General features: G+C 34.5%; 2 protein-coding genes and 1 pseudogene across 4 annotated transcripts; 1 reads left to right on the top strand and 2 right to left on the bottom strand.

The window, feature by feature from the left end:
* Positions 1-341: 341 nt before the first annotated feature.
* On the top strand, positions 342-12,954 carry LOC143593354 (6-phosphofructo-2-kinase/fructose-2,6-bisphosphatase-like). Of its 3 annotated transcripts, none has more exons than XM_077073020.1 (23): positions 342-596; positions 671-734; positions 1,405-1,697; positions 2,830-2,994; positions 3,132-3,326; positions 3,405-3,500; positions 3,854-3,952; positions 4,059-4,088; positions 4,259-4,312; positions 4,465-4,518; positions 4,734-4,811; positions 4,931-5,022; positions 5,104-5,161; positions 5,254-5,328; positions 5,417-5,464; positions 5,598-5,695; positions 5,979-6,054; positions 6,136-6,198; positions 6,261-6,352; positions 6,455-6,523; positions 6,821-6,884; positions 6,971-7,036; positions 12,703-12,954. In XM_077073020.1, exons 1-23 carry the CDS (start codon positions 423-425, stop codon positions 12,778-12,780), a joined length of 2,181 nt encoding a protein of 726 aa, XP_076929135.1. In that variant the 5' UTR covers positions 342-422; the 3' UTR covers positions 12,781-12,954. The 3 variants fall into 3 exon arrangements, 2 of the variants coding, with proteins under 2 accessions (XP_076929135.1, XP_076929128.1); XM_077073013.1 differs by lacking the exon at positions 12,703-12,954 and adding an exon at positions 7,162-7,412; XR_013146091.1 differs by lacking the exons at positions 6,821-6,884; positions 12,703-12,954 and adding an exon at positions 7,162-7,198.
* On the bottom strand, positions 9,656-12,273 carry LOC143590660 (putative late blight resistance protein homolog R1A-10; annotated as a pseudogene).
* A 312-nt stretch (positions 12,955-13,266) lies between the features above and the next one.
* LOC143593372 (zinc transporter 6, chloroplastic) lies at positions 13,267-16,142 on the bottom strand. Its single transcript, XM_077073030.1, has 3 exons — positions 15,447-16,142; positions 14,781-14,930; positions 13,267-13,619 (listed from the first exon to the last, which is right to left on the bottom strand). The coding sequence occupies exons 1-3, from the start codon at positions 16,032-16,034 to the stop codon at positions 13,305-13,307; spliced, it is 1,053 nt and encodes a 350-aa protein (XP_076929145.1). The 5' UTR covers positions 16,035-16,142; the 3' UTR covers positions 13,267-13,304.
* Between the last annotated feature and the right edge of the window lie 6,601 nt (positions 16,143-22,743).

Raw genomic sequence — 22,743 nt, forward strand, 5'->3', positions numbered from 1 at the left:
CTATGCACACACACAAAAACATATACGAACATATAACACTTGTAAATGTGTATTATAATATTATACTTTATACATATGGGTGTAAACGAGCTGAGCCTGACTTCAAGCACAACTCGTTCCAAGTTTTTTATCAATTCAAAGTCGAGTAACTCGGCTCATTTGCACCCGTAAAACTTATATTACCACATACAAATAAATTTTTGTTGTCCACATATAAAATCATATTTTAGTTTATTCAATTTAAAATTATAAATATAAATATGAATATTATTGTGGATAATGAAGAAAATTGTCGATGATGTGTAAGGCCCAACATAAAAAGGTCCGAATATTATTAACCTTCATATGCCATCTGTACCCACCGGAACCCACAACCACCACTAACTAACCAAACCCCAACCAACTCACTGAGTCAACTCACAATGGGAACCGGTTCATCACTAAACACCACGTCTCACGCCGCCGGCGACGACCACGGCGGTGGCGGTCAACTGTATGTGAGTCTGAAGATGGAAGACTACAGCCCAAGAGGAAGCCTTGTTCCTCACGCCTACGGCTCTGTTCCTCTCGTTGGCTCTTGGGATGCATCTAAAGCTGTAATTAATATTCTAACTGTTTGTTAAGTTAGGTTTAACTGCTATTTGTTTCTAACTTATTATTGTTATATTAGCTTCCGATGGAGCGTGAATCGAGTTCCATGTGGCAGTTGAGCTTCGTTGTCTCTCCTAATCACGGTATGTTGGTTTTGGTTTTGGTTTTGCAAGCAATAAAATCCAAAAAAACCCAAACAAACCGAATGTATAGTTTTTTATTTTATTTTTGAACTTTAAGTAGTATATATGAATTTAATGTTTATGTAACTCAAATATTTTAGACCCAAATTCATTATTTTGGGGCAATTTGTTTTTTCTTCGGTCCAAAAATTTTAAGCTCAAATGGCAAAAACCGGCCTCGTCTAACTGAAACCGGAAAAATAGAAACCAAACGGTTTTCAAAATATTAAAACCGAAAACTATCGGTTTTTGTTCGGTTTTAGCCCCCGAAGTGATCAGTTAGTTTGCCCAATTTTTACGTTTTTACTGTGATTTGTGTTTTTGAGTGAGTAGGAGCTTGATAATCGATTAATTGGTTGATCTAGTTCAAAATTAGAGATCACTGATGTGTGCATAAAACCGGAAATACTTTATGCTCTTGTAGAAACCGAACCGAATGTATAGATTTTCTCATACCAAAGTGATCTGTTAGTTTGCCCAATTTTAGGTTTTTATTGTGATTTGTGTTTTTGAGTGAATATGATGACTCTGTTTTGATTATAGAAGCTGAACTGAAACTGTGTATTACAAAATTGGAGATGATTGTTTGATAGAATCATTAATAACACCAGGTGTTTGAATTTATGTTTAGAAACATTAAACTTCAAGTTCTTATTGAAGTCAAAGGATAACAGTGAACCATGCATAGTGGAGGAGGGTCCCACCAGGCAGTTCACGGGCGGGACTCTGCAAGAGATCACAAGGTTGGCTCAGTTTAGGGTAAATGCTGAAGAGGTTCTTGAATATAGGGTTTGTATTAAAGCCGATAGGGTTTCACCCTTTGATCTTGCTGCTAGTTGGAGGGCTTATCAAGAAAATCTTGAACCCTCAACGGTTCGTGGGATTCCGGATGTTAGCATCAATGCATTGCATGAAGATGGTGAGGTATGGACTTTGCATCTTTGTTTGATGATTAGTATTACAAATAACTATCTAAGTATTTGTATAAAGACGAGTTAGGAGATTGTATGCATTTTAAGTCGACTGCTGACATTCGGTCCGTTTGACATGTTCTCTTTTAATTAGACTTAAGATCATTGTCTTCTTACATTAAAAACTTTTGTTTTTGGTATATATAATATTTTACATGTTATGGTGGGTATATGTGGAATTCTCTCGATTCAAATTTAACTATAACTGAAACACAAAGAATATAATCTCACAATTATAAGGCAAAGTACTTGCTGTAAAACTAAAAAGTGATACCTAATTGCATGCCCAATAGCATCTTCTTATGTCAGTGTTTTAAAGACTTTCTATTTAAGACCCTGAGTTGTAGTTTTTGCTATTTAAAAGCTATGTGTGATGCAATTGACATTCAATATTCTAAACATCAATACTGTACAATACATCATTAACTTTAATGAAATATTATCTAGGATCTTAAATGTAAATTATATATAGATATGTGGGTAAAAGTTAGGATTTTCTTTATTATGCATAATGCAAGTGGTGTACATGTAAGTTAATTCCAATCAACTTACAATTAGTAAGTAAATTATATATATATATATATGTATCTGTGTATATATATATACATATATATATTATTAACATCAGGTCTATTCAATTGGGTTTATTAAAAGGTTAAAGGTCTCGAGTAATATATTGGAAATGTTTATGGAAGGGATGAAATTAGAAAAATACCAAGTAACATCCAATTTATTTACTGTCTTATTATATGTATATATTTTTCAGATACTTGGTACCATAACAGTCATTATTACTACTTCAAATAGCAATAGCATATTCAAAACTCTGGAGCATTACATTTTGTCATAGTTGATTATCTCATCATCATCATTATTCAACATCACCTTCAAATGCACATCCTAATAACCCCCTTTAAACCTGCTATAATGAGGAAGATGGAAATCTAAATCTTTGTATGACGTTTTTTTTGTATTAGAACATCATTAATAAGAGTCTAGGTTGCTTTTGCTATAACCAGTGGATATATGAATTGGATAGGTGATTATCATTTAATTAAATCATATTTATTTGTAATCTTACTCAGAATGGCGTATCAGCAAGTTTGGATCTTGATCTTGAACAATATGTGGTTCCCGCTCCACCAACTTCTGTTGTATATGCAGCTAATTTGACAGAAAATCCAAGATCTTTGAAACATGATGGTTCAGACACGACTGTGGGACCCACTGATCCACTCTCAACTACAAAGGTTACTTTTTCCAATCATATATATTAAGCTTATGTTGACCCGTGTAACAGTTTGACTTGTTAAAGATATAAACTGAATCAAACCATTTATAACTAATGGATCAAGGTTTCTTACACATTCTTATGACATTTGAATAGGAACCGGAAGTTGTGGACCCGGATCCTGCTAAAGTGCACCATTCTCCTGGCATGGTTGAGTCAAAATCTGTGGGTACATTTTCACCAATACAGAAGCAATATAATGAAAAAGCGCATTTTGTGGATAGAGGCGTAGGATCTTATCGGTTAGCTAAATCTACAAGTGTTACTAACTTACCTGATTCGGAATCCAAGGTTTGTACATTTTAATCATGTAAAGATATCTTTAGGGTTGTTTGGATTCGTCTTAAAATTTGACTTGAAACTATTTAGAACTCAATGCCGGCTGCTGCTGGAGCTGTTGCTGCTGCTGCTATCGCTGATCAAATGCTTGGACCCAAAGAAGATATGCATTTGGCAATTGTCTTGGTGGGCCCATGATAGTCTTTTTAATATGACAGGTGGCAAAATGGGCGGGTCGGGTAATGTGTCAAAACGTGTTGTGTTGAAACCTGAAACATGTTTTAGTATGGGTCAAAACAGACCACTTCGGTCTGGATTTCATTACAAAAACACGGTCTAAGCAGCTTTCTACTTTTTTTCATTGCAGCTAATTTCATTTGATCCAAGACCCGTTTCCATTTTATTTAATTTTTTATTTGATTCATTTTTTTTATATAAGTATATGGTTGAAAATTGCCACTTCTGCTTTTCGTGATCAAGTACCTTCCTTAAATTTTACTAAACAAAAAGTATCTAAAATATTTTGGTGGTTTTGGTAGGTGGGCTTGCCGGCCCGTGGCAAAACGTTTACTGCTGCGAAACTTACTAGGTATCTTCGTTGGTTAGGTCACGACACCAAACATTTCAATGTGGGAAAGGTGATTACTATCTAACACTAAATTTATATTTACATTTTCTAAAGTATTCATTAGAACCTATGGAATTAAGAGAAATAGTCTAATATTATTTTGCTTTCTGTGACAGTATCGACGGCTTAAACATGGAGCTAATCTGGTACATATGGCTTTTTTGGCTCTTGGTTAAAAAATCTATCCTTTTTTTCATTATTTAAAACTTTGTATTTTATCAGTTATTTGATGACAAATTCACCATTTGTATTAATTTTCACCCAATAGTAGTTTTCTGGATAATGCTTATAGACATGTACGTTATCACTGATGCAGAGTGCAGATTTTTTCCGAGTTGACAATCCAGAAGGCATGGAGGCCCGGAATGAGGTGAATGGCCATTGAAAATATTGTAACATATTTGTTTTTAAAAATTTTTACGGTAGTTATAACCTAATTGTTTATATCTTATACCATTTCATATGGTACAATGTATTGACATGTTTCTTTGCAAATAGTTTTAATACATCACATGCTACTAGGTAGCTGCTCTGGCAATGGATGACATGATAGCTTGGATGCAAGAAGGTGGCCAAGTAAGTCCTTTACTTTTTTTAACGGGTCAAGATCTATCAATTTATATTTCTAATGCATAAAACTTCATTAGTCAACTTTTTTTTTTCTTTCAAATTTTTATATTGTCATTCAACTGATATTACTTTTATAGTTGTGTTTGACATACTTAGAATTTATAAAAGAATAATAAGTTTGGGACATTTATGCTACTGTAAAATGTTATGTTTGTATGTAGGTAGGAATATTTGATGCCACAAATAGTACAAGCCATCGAAGGAATATGCTTATGAAGATGGCTGAAGGAAAATGCAAGGTACGTTGTTGAAACCGAACTAATATTGCATTTATTTTATAATTAAAAAAAATATTGAAGTGCTAAAGACCATTGTAATATGACATTTGTCTTGATCTCTTGAATGAATTTCAATGCAGATAATCTTTTTGGAAACAATATGTAACGATCCAAAGATTATTGAAAGAAACATAAGGCTAAAGGTTCAACAGAGTCCTGATTATGCAGAAGAGTAAACTCACCCCCTCTTATTATCTTGTTTAAAAATTTATAGACATAAAGTTAAAGTGTGTGTGAGCATATAAATCTACAGGCCGGATTATGAAGCTGGATATCAGGACTTCAAAAGGCGTCTTGATAACTATGAAAAGGTAGCCTTCTGAATTGTGTGTCCCGTCGTTATTTTATAAAAATCATTGGCGAAAATGACTAGATCATACCTCCCCCCCCCCCTTTTCTCTAGGTGTATGAGCCGGTGAATGAAGGTTCGTATATTAAAATGATTGACATGGCTAGTGGAAAAGGCGGCCAGATACAAGTAAGTTTACATTTTTGTTTTATATTAGAAGTGAGTGAACCATATATATACATATATCGCTCACCAATATATTTTCTATTTTCTTCAGGTAAATAATATTGGTGGATATCTCCCTGGACGTATTGTGTTTTTCTTGGTATGTTATCCAAAAAATAAATATACAACTCAATTTAGATGTATATCTTAATATATAAACAAATTGGATAAAAAATGCTAACTGATAATTTGCTGATTTTTACTTGGCTTAATCATGTAATGATGATATTCAGGTGAATACTCATTTAACGCCTCGACCGATTTTCCTAACAAGGCACGGAGAGAGTCGTGATAATGTTAGAGGAAGAATAGGTGGTGACACTGCTTTGAGGTTTGTTTATTGTCTTATAGGTTATTTGGATATTAAATGTGTTTTCAAAAGTGATACCGTTTTAAAATTATTCTAATTGTTTTATATAATGATTTAGGAGGTTTTATGCGTCAAAAATAAATTTAACCTTTTTCTTTATAGTTTTTATGACTTTAATTAGCTTGATCCATTTGAGATAAAACATAAACCTAGTCGACCCATTGTTTAATAAATTACTCTAAATAATAATATTTGATAAACACAATTACTTTTTTTTGTAATTTATTCGACTTCTTTTGAACAGTTCAAAAGGCGAGCTTTATGCAAAGAAGCTTTCCAACTTTGTAGAGAAACGACTCCAAAATGAACGAGCTGCTTCTGTAAGATTTTTAATTGATTGGGTTTGCCTTTTTTATTTTAATTGTTATTTTATAATAGAACTTTTGGCTTTGAACTTGTAGGTATGGACAAGTACATTACAGAGAACAATTTTGACTGCTAATCAAATAGTTGGATTCCCAAAGGTCAGTGTGAATGCGAGATTTTTAAATATCACCTTTTATTTATAAAATATTTTTTGATATAGGTACAATGGCGTGCTCTTGATGAGATAAACGCTGGTGTGTGTGACGGAATGACATATGAAGAAATAAAAAAGAATATGCCCGAGGAATACGAGTATTTTTTATCCCCAAATCTACAACTTTATCAGTCTTTTACAAAAATAACATTTTTTTTCTTTAAATTCTGAGTGTAGAATGTTTTCTTAAATAATTGAAGGTCGCGAAAGAAGGATAAATTGAGGTATCGGTATCCTCGAGGAGAGTCTTACTTGGATGTGATTCAAAGGTTTGACTTTTCTTAACCATTAGCCACAATCTCGACATTTCCCTTTTAATGGGCCAATTCGGGTCAGCTTAGATTGCCACCGTAATAGTATTGTTTTTTATGTAATTGTAATCGAAACATTAAGTATTTGCAATTTATTTTCAAAAGCAAACAAAAACATTTTTGGGTCGCTTCGACCCGTTGACTCGTCTCAACTGACCCATTATGCCACATCTAAACCGCATTTATTAATATTTGAATCTAGTTTGATACATATAATTATATAAATGGATGTTTAAAACGTCAAATCTATTGCAGGTTAGAACCCGTGATAATCGAGCTTGAACGTCAACGGGCTCCTGTTGTGGTTGTATCTCACCAGGTTAACCTTCACACTTCATTTCAACTCTTATTTTTATTATTATTTAATTAACAATAACCATCTATTTGATTTTTGCTTTTATACAGGCTGTTTTGAGAGCATTATATGCATATTTTGCTGATAGACCATTAAAAGAAATTCCACACATTGAGGTAACAAACTAACACATACTCAAAAAGTAGCAATTTTGACTAGCTTATTTACAGATGGGTTGGTTCGGGTTATGTTTTATCCGAACGGGTTGAAACGGATAGTGACTTTAATGTTGTGGTTTCAGATGCCGCTGCATACAATAATAGAGATACAAATGGGAGTTACAGGAGTAGAAGAGAAACGATACAAGCTTATGGATTGAGATATTATTGCGCACAAAGGTGACATTATTTGTTTGTAACTTGCTAATGCTACTCGCGATATACGTTTATTCAACTTCCAATACACAACAACTGTAATCACACATTACATGAAACATGTCACTAAACATTGTAATGGTCACTAATGGAAATATATTGAATACACATTTGAATATTAGAGTAAATTACATTGAATTGTTATATTACAGGTAAGAAATTACATATGCAGTTTTTATTCATTTTTAGTTAACATTTTATTTTACCCGTTGATTGACATAGCGCGTGCATTTAAGAATGCCGAAATTTAGTGAGCTATTCAATTTTTTCTATTGGTATCACACATCTATTAAAGCCGCATTGTAAATTATTATCACACATCTATTAAAACCACCTTGTAAATCATTCAAGATTTGACGTTTTTGACTCAAAAGATATCATTTACATCGTACGAAACATTTGTTTTCTCGTACCACCCCCAATTGAGTTGAGAAGATATAACCTTACATAAAACTGTACAAGCTTATGTAGCTTGCATAAGCTACATAAGTATAAGTGCCTTTATGATTAGAACCAAAATTAGCATAGAGACACTAATAAAGTAATAAACAACAAAAGGAAATGCATTACCTTAGAAATCAGAGTCTGACCACAATTGAATACACTGGAACAGTATCAAACTAATCTTTCAATCCTTGATAGTTGATCCAAAAAAATAAAAAATAAGTATCACATAAGAAACTATCTTACAACTGCTTATATAATGCATCAGTAAAAACAGTAAGACGGTTCAAAAGATGATGACGAAAAGAAAGACGAGTAATTGATTAAGGGCGACTCCTATGATTTTCATTTTATAGTTAAACTGAATACTTACGCATAATGAATAAACCGAATGAAGGATACTATGAAATACTTTTGTAAATATCAATAACTTAATTGACTAACCTAATAATAAATTATAAATAATAAATTTAATGTATGTGTTGATTTCGGGTTCGGGTCATGTTCGACTGGGTTTAGGGATGCTGTATTCCTCAAATAAGCTGGTTCATTTTCCATATTTGTTCTCACTTAACAATTTATTGTTTATTCATTTACCTTAACTTTGTTGCGGATAGAATAAAGTCAATGTTTTGACTTGTGACTAGTTATTAAAGAATATATATTTAAAAAAGTAGTTCGCCTCTGCGTAGAGTAACAAAATGACTAGTCTAAACTGTCAAACCGTCAAAACCAAACGGTTTTGGCCGTCGGCCTGTCAAAGTTGTCTGAACCAAATCGAAAACACACATACCATCTATGTTATTTTGGATGTAAACCTAAAATGAACAGTCAAGTCATACATGTCAAGGAGGCCATCCTTTAGTGTTTACTCCTTTTTTTTTGTTATTGTTTAATAAAATCTCACTGATAAATTCATATATGAAGTTTGGATTCTGACCCAAACACGTCCATAGGTAACATACATGGTTCAGGAAATGTTCGGATTCGTTTCAGGTTTTCGGATTGGACCCGCCAATCCTTGAGTGCAGCCATTTAACACCTCAAATAAAACTCGACAGGTCAAGCGGGTCGTGTTCTAGTAAGCCCGCGAGTGCAGCCTGCCTCTTAAGTTAAGACTGCAGCTATAACTATACTGTTAACTAATGTAATAAGCATGAAACTAATGGCAAAATTCATTGAAACATATTAACAAACGCCCAGCGGGCATATGGCATATTAAACAAGATAAGCCCTACTTCAGGATCCAAAAACCCCTAAAATTTAAGCAATCAACAAACCCATAGTTAAACTTATGAGAAAACATAACACACAAAGTATGCAACATATTAAATCGAAAGGATCAAACAGATATTATAAATAACTAATTCGTTTCAGGTATCAAATATATAACTCTAGACATGAATAAACTAACTTCAACAAGTTCCATTATAGCTTCTCTACTCAACCTCACCATAAACATATTTAATGTTAGTGAAAGGTTCTATGCCCAATGCATATCAATTATAATCTTGACAAACTAATTACTGAAAAATGAAAGACAGCAAAATGCATCCGAGGATCAGACAAAAAATAAATCCTAATTATGCTTGACCTTTAACCTGAAACAAAATTGTTACCTCTCCTAATATGTTCATAAATATTTACCAGGGCGATTGCCAAGATACATTAACAATAATAGTTTTAATATGCTACACACATCAAAGATATGTTCAAGCACCACTGCAGTGCAGGTCGCTACACACTTTTGATCAAGTTGACCTCTGGCAACTAAATGCAACAAAAGGCAGCATTAAGAATATCACCCTTAAATGTTATCAGACGAACTGCACAAAACAAGACCAAAACTAGCAGCAGCGGCCAGACTAACTACGCAAATTAGAAACACCATAATCTGCAGCCAAAATGACAGATTTTTTAATCTGTTAATGGGAAGACGTCAATCTTTAGGCCATAGTTCCCCAAATCATGTTGCTCTTCTTCAATTCTTCTAAGCGATTCACCAACGGAGTAACCACCGTACCTGACTTTGATGAGCTCAAGCGTCGCTATGTGCCCAATTTCAAGGGGAATCTCTTCAAGATAGTTGCAAAATAAAACTTCTAATTGTTTGAGACACGGGAAGCTTGGACTATAAGCTTCCCACTGCTTGATATCTAACTTGTCAAGTCTCATGAACGTTAGTTGTCGAAACTCCTGACAATCAGTGTTCCAACAGCTTCCCACAAAGGCATCGACTCTTAGCTTTAGCACCTGGAGATTAGGTAACGACTGAATGATTGACATATCACTCCAATGCAGGCGGCAATGCTTCAGTGTAAGTGTTTTTAATGTTACCGGGAATGTAATGTGATTCTTTGGCACACCTTTCGGACCATTATGAGTTAACTTCAGCCTTTCAAGGTAGGTGAGAGATTGGAAGTCATTTTCCTTCTGTGAGTAAGTAGAACATTTAAGTTCCTTAATGCAAGGAAAACACTTTTGAAAACTATCTACCCCATCTCCCAACTTCACATCAGAATTAGTTTGCAATTTCATTGGTTTTTCAATAGAACGAAGATAGAAAGACGACTTGATTTTCCAAACTGCTAAATTAGGAGATTCATAACTCCAAAAATGCCTCAAATTTACTAAATCTGATATGTTACTGGGTAAAACGGTATTGCCATGATCTGTAGCATAAATTAGGGTTTGAAGGCTCCATAAATTGCATATTGATGATGGGAAATCTCTTGAATTCCAAATTGCAAGATACCTCCAGTGAACTATCAATTCTATGTCTTGGGGAAAATATTCCAATCTACAATATTGTAGATCTAGCACCCTAAGTAGCGCAAAAGAACAGATATAATTTGCAAATAAATCACCCGCGGATATGAACGACCAAAGCACAAAATTGATCGAAGGTTTTGGATGGAGCCTAGAATATTGATATCTTTATATATGGACACACGGACTGGCTTATGTGGTCGTGTAGTAACATTAGAAAACTGAGAGGACAATAATAGGGATTCCGTTTGAAGGATGAATTGTTCTTCCTTGGCTTTTTTCAGGCATACTTCCCTAACAAGATCATGCACTTTACAAGCTTTGACAGCTCCACTAGAATAACTCGTGTCTGCTACAATTATGAGATTTCTGTCAATTAGATCCATCAGGTAACCCTCTGCAATATCTTCCAAGCTTTTAGTTCCATCTTCTTGAACAAAACCCTCAGCCACCCATAACCAAATCAACCATCGTACTTGAAACTTGTAGTCTTCTGGGAAGCCACCAAAATAAAGAAAGCACTCCCTAACGTGAAGAGGAAGATGATTGTAACTTAAACCTAATGTTTCCAGGCATCCATTTTGGTCACCAATAATGTACGTGCTGGTCCTCTCAGCAATTTCAACCCAAAACTCTTCACTCCAAGCTACTTTTGCTAAAACTCCTGCAATAACAACCACCGCAAGCGGTAATCCTTGGCAATTCTCTACTATTTGCATTCCATGTTTAACTGACCATTGAGGGTGTTCATTGCCACAGAACACCTTCTGACATAGTAACTCCCAACTTCTTTCTTTGTTCAAATATCCCAAGTGATGAACAAGTCCATTTGAACTTGCATGGTTAGCAACTTCAATGAGGCGGCTGGTGAGTAGAATTCGACTTCCATTGTTTTCATGGGGGAAAAATAACTTCAGGTTATCCCATGCTCCTATCTCCCAGATATCATCAATGACAATCAAATATATCCTACCCATGAGCTTTTTGTGCACCAATTCACGGAGACGAGAGTCATTAGCCTCTTCAAAGCTTTCTTTAACACCAATAGATGCCAGAACTTGAATCAACACACCCCGCTTATCATATGTTTGAGACACGGTTACCCATACACGCACATGGAAATGATGCTTGACGTAACCATCTTTGAACACTTTGGTCGCGAGGGTAGTCTTTCCAAGTCCACCCATTCCAACAATCGAGACAACATTAACCTTTTTTTGATCTTCCACAAGCGTATCTCTTATCAACTCAACATCTCGTTCAATCCCCACCACAATTTCATCCAATGATTCCTTTGATCCTTTTGAATTAATCCAAGGAGCAGCAGCATCATACTGATTTAGCATTCTTTCGCGTCTTCGAGATGAATTCATCTTCATGCCATCAATGGTAATAGTCATGAGATCCACAAAGACAGAGTTTAGTGATCTTCTAACCTCATCAAGATTCATGGAATGATTGAAATCCTCATATGTAAGCAAATGTGTAGTTTTCCAATTGTTAACATTGGATAGAAAGAGATCGACGATATACTCTGCCTCTTCTACTACATCTGTGAATCTTTTCTTCAGATCGTTAGCTTTTTCGAGGTCTTGATGCTGGTCGATGAAAAGGGTTTGCATCATGGAGCTCAGGTCCTCATAAAGAAGTTGGAATTGAGGCCTTTCAAATATAATTAAGGGGTTGTTGATTAACGGATTGTCGTTGCAGTTAATGAGCTGCTTCAACTTCTCCATGAACATCTTGATACCGCCAGCATTTGTCATCTCTTCAATAAATCTCTGGAAAGAGCAAACTATTGTTTTTAGCTGGATCTGGATTAAGGTAGAGCTTTGGAGGGAAATTAGGAGACTTGAGTCTGTGATGTACCGTGTACGTTTTCTGTTGACCGTTTCTTTTAGTAGGTGTTCACATAATATAATATATTAATATTAATATATTCAAAGTAATCTTGTGATTTTATATAAATATATATAATTTGCTTTCTATACAAACAAAGTTATGAGAATGATATGTTGTGAACTTGTGATGCACGAGCAGGTATTTTAAATCTCTTAAATCACTTTCATAAGGTTTTTGTTTTATCCGAACAAAAAGTAGCAATTTTGACTAGTTTATTTACAGATGGGTTGGTTCGGGTTATGTTTTATCCGAAAGGGTTAAATCGGATAGTGACTTTAATGTTGTGGTTTCAGATGCCGCTGCATACAATAATAGAGATACAAATGGGAGTTACAGGAGTACAAGAGAAACGATACAAACTTATGGATTGAGATATTATTGCGCACAAAGGTGACTTTATTTGTTTGTAACTTGCTAATGCTACTCGCGATATATGTTTATTCAACTTCCAATACCCAACAACTGTAATCAAACATTACATGAAACATATGTCACTAAACATTTTAATGGTCACTAATGAAAGTATATTGAATACACATTAAGAGTAAATTACATTGGATTGTTATATTAATTACAAGTTAAGTCTTTTCTTAGAAATTACATATGCAGTTTTTGTTCATTATTAGTTAACGTTTTATTTTACCCGTTGATTGACATAGCGCCTGCATTTAAGCATGCTGAAATTTGGTGAGCTATTCAGGTGTTTCTATTGGTATCACACATCTATTAAAGCCACATTGTAAATTATTTTCACACATCTACTAAAACCACCTTGTAAATCATTAAAGCTTTGACGTTTTTGACTCAAAAGATATCATTTACATCGTCTAAAACCACCTTGTAAATCATTCAACCTTACATAAAACTGTACAAGCTTATGTAGCTTGCATAAAATTCAAGCCCAAAGAGCAAGAATAGACATGGAGGTAGAGCCAAGAACAAGGGCCACAAAAGACATCTTTTTTAACCAATTTTCAGAACTCATCAACTTGTTATGGAAGAAATCAAGAGCAATTAGATCCACAAGACCCATGTAGATAAGTATTCCTGAAGACAATGACCCCAAAAGCCCTTCCATGATCAACGCGTTCGGGTTGCTATCATCGTACCCTGTCATCGCAAATAATATCATCCCCAATGCTATTCCCATCGGTGTTGTGACAGAAAACATAATGCACATGTAAGCCGTTGTTCCAAATTTGAATCCCGCCTGCACGTCAAAAAACAATATCCTGATTATTTCATACTAAAAGCCTAAACAACTCCAGAAGCATATATGTCATGTAGACTTACGGATTTTTGAATATTTAGTATTCTATGCTTACTATGTAACTAATGAATTAATATTATTTGTATTATTCTATGCCATCAATAAGAATGTCCTGAAAATATTAACATGTTATCCCTTAAATTTGAGCCACACAATTCTAAGTTTCATTTTAATATTGTTTTATCTCTATAAATATCTTTTACATATTTTGTTTTTCACTTAAAAATTTGAAATATAATGTTTTCTTAAATATCATTTTATTTTTGTTTTCATCAAGGAAACTTAAATTTGACAAATTTTATTAACCTTATCTTTTATTAATGTTTTGACACTTGGGTTTATGTTTATCAACGTTTCCGCTGCGACGCACGGGGAAGTTTACTAGTTAGAAATTATAAAACATATATACACTTACAAAATTTATTCATTCAAAAAATTATTTTAAAAAAACATGAGAAATTAATATTAATAAATAAGTGTGGTACAAGTTTGAACTTTGAACACATGACTTGCTATAGTATCATGCCATCGTATAAATGATTGATAATGACCTCTTTATCAATTTTTTCATGAATTCATTCCAAAATTTGGAGGTTTCGTCTCATTTAAAATAATAATAGCAAAGACTTCTATCTATATGAAAAATGGCCGTGTTAAATTTTGAAGCATATATCTTTATATATGTTTTCTTCTAGATTCATATGGTGTTAATCAACTTCTCTATATAAAAAAAACATATAACCTTTTTATGGGTTAACATAAGTCCGTTTTTAACTAAGACAGTGAGACTAACCTCTTTAGCGTAAATATGTTCGGGTCACGTCCAACCTAAAAACTGACCCGAACACAAATATGTTCGGGTCACGTCCAAACTAAAAACTGACTCGAACACATATCCCACACTAGAAACCAATTTCCAAATATTCCCAAAATCAATGTTACTTTATTTCAGACCAAAACAGTCACGTGTCACACTTGACAAAGTACAACGTACGTGGGCTCGAAACGACTTTCAACCTCAAAAATCAATGCAAAATGGATGGCACAGATTAACCCAAACCCATCAACAATAATATAATCAATACCGGTGCAGATAGTTACCTGAGCAATACAACCACCGAGTCCCATCCCTTCAAAGATCTGATGAAACGCCAACGCCGCCACCAACGGCTTAATCGTACATCGATTCTGTGACATCCCCATCGTCACTCCGATGATCACCGAATGAAAAATAATCCCGATCTCCAACACCTGCAACCAGGGGTGTTCAACGAATCGAATTAATTTTATTCGGGTTATTCAAATTTAAAAGTTTTAAAATTGGATTTAATAATTACAATAAACATGGATGTTGAATATAAAATTATTTATTTAGTCTATATAACTACAATAAACACACAAGTTACACAACCTATAGTTATGCACATACATAATTCATTCCGTAACTTATATAAATAACTATACAACTTATATGATTATTACTCAGCTTTAATTCGTAATCACACATGGACATAATCACACACGTTACACGCACATTAAAACTAAATTTTAAATTCAACTCACATTCGCCTATAACTCGAATAATTTAACTCTTTTTTCCCAAAAAAAATTAAACCCCTAGGTAAATTACATTTTTATTCGAATTTTTCGAATAAAATTTATATTTACACTTTTTATTCACGAATAAAAATTTCCACTTTAGTAACTCGAAATTCGAACCCAATTTTTTTATCCGAATTTCGAGTTATTCCAGTCCGATTCGAATACCTGCGACACCATTCGCTGCTTCATTTTCACCATCTCCTCCTCCTTCACCCGCACCCGCTCTTCCTCGGCTTCAACCGCCTCTATTTCTACCACCGTCTTCTTCATTTCCTCATCCTCCCCAATCCGCTTATACCCCATAACACCCTTACTTCCGTTACCGTCACCGTTACCGTTGCCATGCCCATGCCCATGCCCATGACTATAACCGTCAACGTGAGAAGTCGCCGTTAAGTCCACCAACAACGCCGTCAACACTCCGATCAACGTGATCAACCCGGAAAACGGAAAATCCTTCCACGGATGCTGTGACGACACCTGGCAGTCCGCGAGTGCGTCGTACGCGTCGGGAAGCACGTGAACAAGTGACGTGGATAATATCACGCCGGCGGCGAAACATTTGATGATTAATATGGCTTTGTCGTACAACGGCTTGCCGTGAAACAAACGCGCGAGTAACACCGGTGCGGAGATTCCGATGATGCTGGTGGAGAAGATGACGAACATGGAGATGAGTTTGAGTGTCGCCGCCGCGTGGCCGTCGCGGCAGGCGGCGGCGCGTGCGGAGTCGACGGCGGCGCATAAAGTCATGATTGGTTTCGGGGTATTGAGGTTTTGGGTTTGGATTCAAAGTCAGGATTCCATTAAATGTAATAAGAGAGGAATTTAGTTGAGGAGGTTATATACTTATATTATTATTGTGTGGAACATGTTTGAGAATGACAAAGGAGTGTGTTTGTGTAATCTTAACATGATTTCCACCAACGTTTGTTTGTGGGGAGTTTAGGCTGACTCCTTTATCTTTTTTATTCATCACTCACTAATAATATTGTTTATTATTATTACAAATCGTCAAGTGACAGCTGACTGTATGGTTTCGCGGATGAACACCCAAGTCAAACTCTGAAGTCAGTGTGAACTCGGTTAAGATAACATAGTCTAGCATGAGTGAAACAACGAGTCTCTTCAAAATTAGAGAGTTCAGTAGTCTAAATATAAGAAAGTCGACATTATATAAAAATTAAACGTTGAACAATATGAATAATTTACATAATACAATAGATTAATTAACTAGGTATTTAGTATATTAATGAGATTATGTATTACATTATATTTAGTGATCACAAACAGAAAAGATACAATGATAAGTCATAACTAACAACATATTTCTTTGTATCATACATGTGATGTGGTATTGGTCATGGTTTATTAAACTCGGTGTTACATGAGATGTAACATGAAAAAAAAAAACGCATTTCGTAAGTATCTCAAGGAATTTAAATCAATAAATAATATCATTAATTCAGAATCAAAATTAAATAAGAGATTTCATTTTTAGAAAGAAATTAAAACAAGTAATTTAAATATCAAATTAGTAGTCTTTAATTTAGAAAAGAAATTAATATATTAGTTTAATTATAATCAAATATTCAAATCCGACAAATGTGCATAACGTAATTTCAGTAAATGAGTACATGCATCTTACTTTTTTAACATAAACAAAAACGGAAAATTAAGTAACAAATTAGTAAGCTTTTATGGGTCATTTAGCCGTTTTGGTTTTTCTATTTTAAGCGGTGAGATGAATTATGACTTATGAGTGTGCATATTGATTAAGGAAATATTAGCCGGTGAATACGTATGTTAGTTAGAAACCATAGCAAGCTACAATGATGGCTCTATATCCTTCCAAGCTTCTATACCCTTTTGTGGTTCAGAAACTCAAAAATTTGTAAAAACATATATGTGGTCATTTGACGTATCGAAAACTTTTTCATTAACTTTTTTCAAGCAATCCACATTATTCAACAAAACTCTTACACATTAACATTGTTTCTTATTAAACCATTAATTTAAACTCTTAATACTAGCAAAATGAATATGTGTGTTCTTTTAACATATTCGGTTTCCGTTGTTTAACATATTACTGATCAAACACAGACATATTATCTCATATTATCCTTGAAACGCGATAAAAATTATTTTATGTAACTTTGATGCAATTTGTACATAAAGAGGGCGGTATTTGCTATATCAAAGAACATCAGGGGCTGTATTGTTATATGCAATAAATAACGGTAGGTTTCAGTGCCTGATGACAAAGTCTCCTCTCTTTATCAATCAAGTGAATCAACCCCTTTTCCTTTTCCACTTTTATCAATAAATTATTTTCCATTTTCTACTACAACTATCTATACCATTGTATATAATTCATCACTTAAGGGTAAATTAAAACATCTGTATTAAAAAATTTATAAGTAATAAGGCATTAAGTCCAACTTTTAACAAGGACAAAAAGTTATTTTAACATTAAAACTTACGCGTTTTTTAAATTGTTTTAAAATAATTACAATTTCCTTTCCCCAGTTATAATCAACTTTTGTTAATTGAATGTATAGTAAAATTATTATGTTTTACCTTTATTCATATTTTACTTATATTTTCAATTTTAACCCAACTCTTCACATGATTTTTAAACGTTAATAACTTTTTTATACTTTATTATATTTTTTAAATTGTATCATAAAATGAGCATATTTTTCTCTTTAATTTGAGTATGGTATTGTTATAGTTTTTTTCAATGAAAAAAATAACATTTTGCTTAGGGGTGTTTGCGGTATGGTTTTGATGGCTTTCAAGTTAAACCGTGAACTAAACTATTTGTAATGTTTTTTTGTCGTCGAAAACCGAACCATTGAAAATTGAAAACGACTGGCCAAAAGCTAAATAAAAAAACAACCGTGAAATCAAACCAATGATCGGTTTGAATGGTTTTATGGTTTCAAACCAAACAATGAACACCCATAAACTTGATACGTGATTACAAAGTCTATGTTTCTCGTTGCATTGCGCGGGTACTTGTCTAGTCTATATTTATAATTATCTATTTATAATTATTAAGTTAATAATCAAAAAGAATATTCTAAAAGATGACCTGAAAATTTTATGATATAGACACAAAATGGATATAATCATATAAACCCATTCAAGAACTAACACATATTTATTGAATAAAATCATATGGGTTTAAACTTGTCACATATTACTATAGGATTGATAAAAATGCAACTTATTTGACAAGGCATGTGTTGATCTTTTACATGTTTCTTCCCTCACACACACAACACATGCACACGCAATACATACACACCCATCCACACGCCACACAACACATACTAGATGGGTTGTGAATAAAGTGCTTTTAGTATTGTTTTTTTTATAGTTTTGTACACGGCAGACATAAGATCAATTGAACACTCAACTTTCCTTTATTGTTTGAAATAGTTGATATGAATGTGTATTGAATAATGGAAAAAGTGAAAACAGATTTTTTATAGAGAAATTATGTGAGTTTAATGAAAAAAAAAATGATAAAAGTATCAAACTAATTGATGATTAACCTAGCCAACAAACGACAATGACAAAACATCAATAACTATCATAACATTCGAAATCGAATTAAAATAGAACTAACAAACAAACTTAATCATAAATGGAGAATCAGGTAATAGTAATAACTATGATATATAATAACCTAGGTTAATATTATTGATTTTTTTAATATTAAGCAGGTTGCTGTAGAATCTCATATTTTGGGTTGGGTCCTGTTTAGCAGGCATTCTAATATGAACCATTAAAACTAAAGTGAATTGGTCGGTTTGAGATCTAAACGATGTTATTCTTCATTTGATTGTACAACAATTCGATCATAGTTGAAACTTGGAACCTATTATGCAAACTGAACCAGCCATTTAACATTTATACTATTTTTTGTAAGTTCTTGAAATATTAGTTACACATAAATATTATAAGATCAGTTCAAACCATCACACCAGCAAAACCAAACCATAAATATATTAAAAAACCAAACCGGTAAAACGCCCATTCCAGTTAATTTGGTTTGCCATTTCTTGTAAGTGTAGTTAATGGGCTGGTCTAAAATTTTTCATTAGATGCATGCAATAAGAGGAATACCAAATATTGTAATGAGAATAAAATAATTTTACCATCTATTAAAAGAAGATTGCAAGATTGATGTAATAGTGCTATTCTAAAATCTTTATGTAATAGTGCTATTCAAAAATAAATAAAAAAATCTTTATGTAATAGTAAAACATTCTATATATATATATATATATGTCAATATACTTTTATTAAAATTTAAAATAAAAGATTCATGTAACGCATGAATGAGTTGATTAAATTACGCTGTCCTCCAAAACATAGCTAGCATTATAGCAACATACATGCCGACATAATTTGATAGTTAATAGTTGATAGTTGATACTCGGTCCTTTAATGGATACGGTTATTGACAGAATAGAATAGTAGAATACATAAACTAAGCACACAAAGACACAAAAGGCCTTTGATTGACTCAAAAAACCCATCAGAAAAGCCCACTAATCCACAAATGTATAAACGGCCTTTATTACGGCATTACACTATAAAAGGTCCAATTCATCAGCTTTTAACTTTTTGTGTTTATGATTATGCCACAAATGTATAAAAGGCCTTTAAAATGGCAATTCACCCTTTAAAAATGTTTAGATGCATGGTACCGATAAAACCCATAAAAGATATAAAATCTTTTATTTATAACGTTGGCCCCTTTTATGTTTGCCAAACTAAAGAAGAAAATGGCTGAAAAAAAGGATTGCTACACACAAAAATATTAATAGCAGGTTGGGTAGTTGTGGCTCTGCTTAAATACTTGGTGACGAAACTAGAACTTCTTTATCTGGGGTCACTATATGAAACGTTTGCTTGTCTTATTGTACGCGAAACTGCTTTCACGTCTCATATTTTTTATCGAGTATCATCAATAACACAGAATATTTATTGATGAAATTATCTAATAAGTATAAATATTAGTCAATATGTTTAGTATAGTGGCCCGACCCTAATTAACATTAGCCGGCCCTAATTAGGGTTTTGTATTCTCTCTATATATATGCTATTGTACAACATTAGTACATACAATAATACAAATCATTCTTTACCAAACTTAACTTGGTATCAAAGCCACTTCCTTTTTTTTTCCTGCCGATATCCTTCCTCACAGATCCACAGATCTGTTTTTCTACCGACAGCAAACCCTAAACAGATTCTGTTTCTGCCTTTATCACAACTATGACAGATCTGACTCCTTTCTCCACAACCGACAAAACAGCCCATAATTCCCACAAGTTTGGGTTTACTTTATCCCTTACAAATTATGGCTATTGGAAAGCTATGGTTGAACCCTTTCTTATTACAAACGGCCTCATCGGATATGCTGATGGTAGCATCCCTTGTCCCCCATCAACAATTACAACTCAACAGTCTTCTTCTGGTAAAGAAAGTGCTGCTCCTTCTGCTGTCATTACACCCAATCCGAACTACACCGTCTGGCAAGCCAATGATGCACACGTTCGTATGCTGATTATGTCCACCATCTCTAAGGCATCTTTCCAACACGTTCAAGGTACTACATCACGTGATTTATGGCTTTCTCTTCAACGTGCTTATGCCCCTCACACTGCTTCAAGGGAATTTACCCTCAAAACACAATTGTTGAAGATACAAATGAAAGGAGACGAAACTGCTCCTGCCTATCTTGCGAGGGCTCAAGAATATGCGAATGCCCTCGCTAACATCGGTGCACCTATGACTGAAAAAGAGATTGTGATGTTGGTTATTGGTGGTCTTCGTGAAGAATACAATCCTGTTAAACAAGGTCTTCTCACCAGAGATTTCCAAGCTGTCTTTTCTGAACTCCATGCTCTTCTTGCGGATTATGATTTTATGATCAAGAAACCAGTTCCGGAGATGCCATCGGCCCAGGCATACACGACTACTACAGCAGCCGGTTCTCCCTTGGTCCCTAATGATACGGTTCAGGCTCTCCAACAACTTGTTGCTCGTCTTGGTTTATAGTTACAACCTACCTCTGGCGCACCTCCACCCTCGCCTTCTCAAGCCTTTTACACAAACAGGGCTGGTCCGAATAATAACACTCGAGGTAGAGGTGGTTATCGTGGCCGTGGAGGTCGCAACAACAACAACTACAACCGTAACCAGGGAGACAATCGAAACCCGGGTCAGTTCAGTTGGGCTTCTAATTAGAACATGGTATATGGTTCTTGTAACAGGTGCGAAATCGGTCACCTGCCTTCTCAATGCCCAAATCGGAACCCGTCTACCATTCAGACACGTCAGCCGTCTGCCAACTATGCTGATTATCGCTCTCAAGCATCCACTTCTTGGCTTCCAGACACCGGCTCAAACAGTCACGTTGCTCCAGACATGTCGGGCTTTGACTCCACCGAGCCTTACTACGATGAGGACAATCTGCATGTTGGTAATGGTAAAGCTCTTCCTATACTACACATTGGTTCCTCAAAAATTCACTCACCTAACAAAACCTTTTACCTTAAAAATGTTCTTCATGTTCCCGAAATCAAGAAACACCTTCTGTCTGTTCAAAAATTCTGTCACGATAATCACGTTTTCTTTGAATTTCACTCTACTTTTTTTGTTGTGAAGGACAGGTCTACACGCATTACCCTCCTCACGGGTCCAAGTGACGGTGGCCTTTACAAAATCAACCTTCCAGTCAATCAACCAATTCCAAAAGTTGCTTTTTCAACCACTCGAGCTTCAACAACCACATGGCATCAATGACTGGGACATCCACACTCCCAGCTTTTTCAGACTATGCTTTCTAAATATTGTTTACCTATTTCTAGCAAAGACTTTGATTTTCGTTGTAATTCTTGTTCTATTGGCAAATCATCGAAACTTCATTTACCATCTTCTGATTATGAAAGTAGTCATGTTCTGGATTTACTCTTTTGTGATGTGTGGGGGCCCGCATCGGTCACCTCCTTTGATGGACATACTTACTTTCTTTTGTGTGTTGATCATTTTTCAAAATTCATGTGGTTGTTTCCTTTAAAACGTAAATCAGATGTCTTTGACATATTTAAACATTTTGTTACCATGGCCGAACGACAATTTTCGACTAAAATCAAATCAGTCCAAACCGATTGGGGAGGAGAATTCCGAAGTCTCTCACCCTTCTTTGCCTCTCTTGGCATTATACACCGACTCTCTTGTCCTCACACCAGTGAACAAAACGGTGTGTTTGAACGTCGTCACCGTCATGTTGTGGAAACCGACCTAACATTAATGGCTCAAGCCCATGTTCCACAACGTTTTTGGCATTACGCCTTTGAAACCGCGGTCTACTTAATCAACCGCATGCCATCTCGTACCAACTCCACTACCTCCCCGTTCGAGCATCTCTTTCATCATA

The sequence above is a fragment of the Bidens hawaiensis genome, unplaced genomic scaffold, assembly GCF_021521415.1.
Source record: "Bidens hawaiensis isolate Kalapana, Puna unplaced genomic scaffold, B.hawaiensis_p1.1 tig00001685_1, whole genome shotgun sequence".
In the NCBI taxonomy this organism is placed as follows: domain Eukaryota; kingdom Viridiplantae; phylum Streptophyta; class Magnoliopsida; order Asterales; family Asteraceae; genus Bidens; species Bidens hawaiensis.

What these genes read in the sequence shown, in the direction of transcription:
- LOC143593372 (XM_077073030.1), bottom strand. Translation starts at nt 16,034, where the DNA reads ATGACTTTATGCGCCGCCGTCGACTCCGCACGCGCCGCCGCCTGCCGC. An exon ending in AGCAGCGAATGGTGTCGCAG is followed by an intron (nt 14,931 to 15,446) that starts GTATTCGAATCG and finishes CCCTGGTTGCAG; the next exon opens with GTGTTGGAGATCGGGATTAT. An exon ending in TCGGTGGTTGTATTGCTCAG is followed by an intron (nt 13,620 to 14,780) that starts GTAACTATCTGC and finishes TTTGACGTGCAG; the next exon opens with GCGGGATTCAAATTTGGAAC.
- LOC143593354 (XM_077073020.1), top strand. Translation starts at nt 423, where the DNA reads ATGGGAACCGGTTCATCACTAAACACCACGTCTCACGCCGCCGGCGAC. An exon ending in GAAAAGGCGGCCAGATACAA is followed by an intron (nt 5,329 to 5,416) that starts GTAAGTTTACAT and finishes TATTTTCTTCAG; the next exon opens with GTAAATAATATTGGTGGATA. An exon ending in AAAATGAACGAGCTGCTTCT is followed by an intron (nt 6,055 to 6,135) that starts GTAAGATTTTTA and finishes TTGAACTTGTAG; the next exon opens with GTATGGACAAGTACATTACA.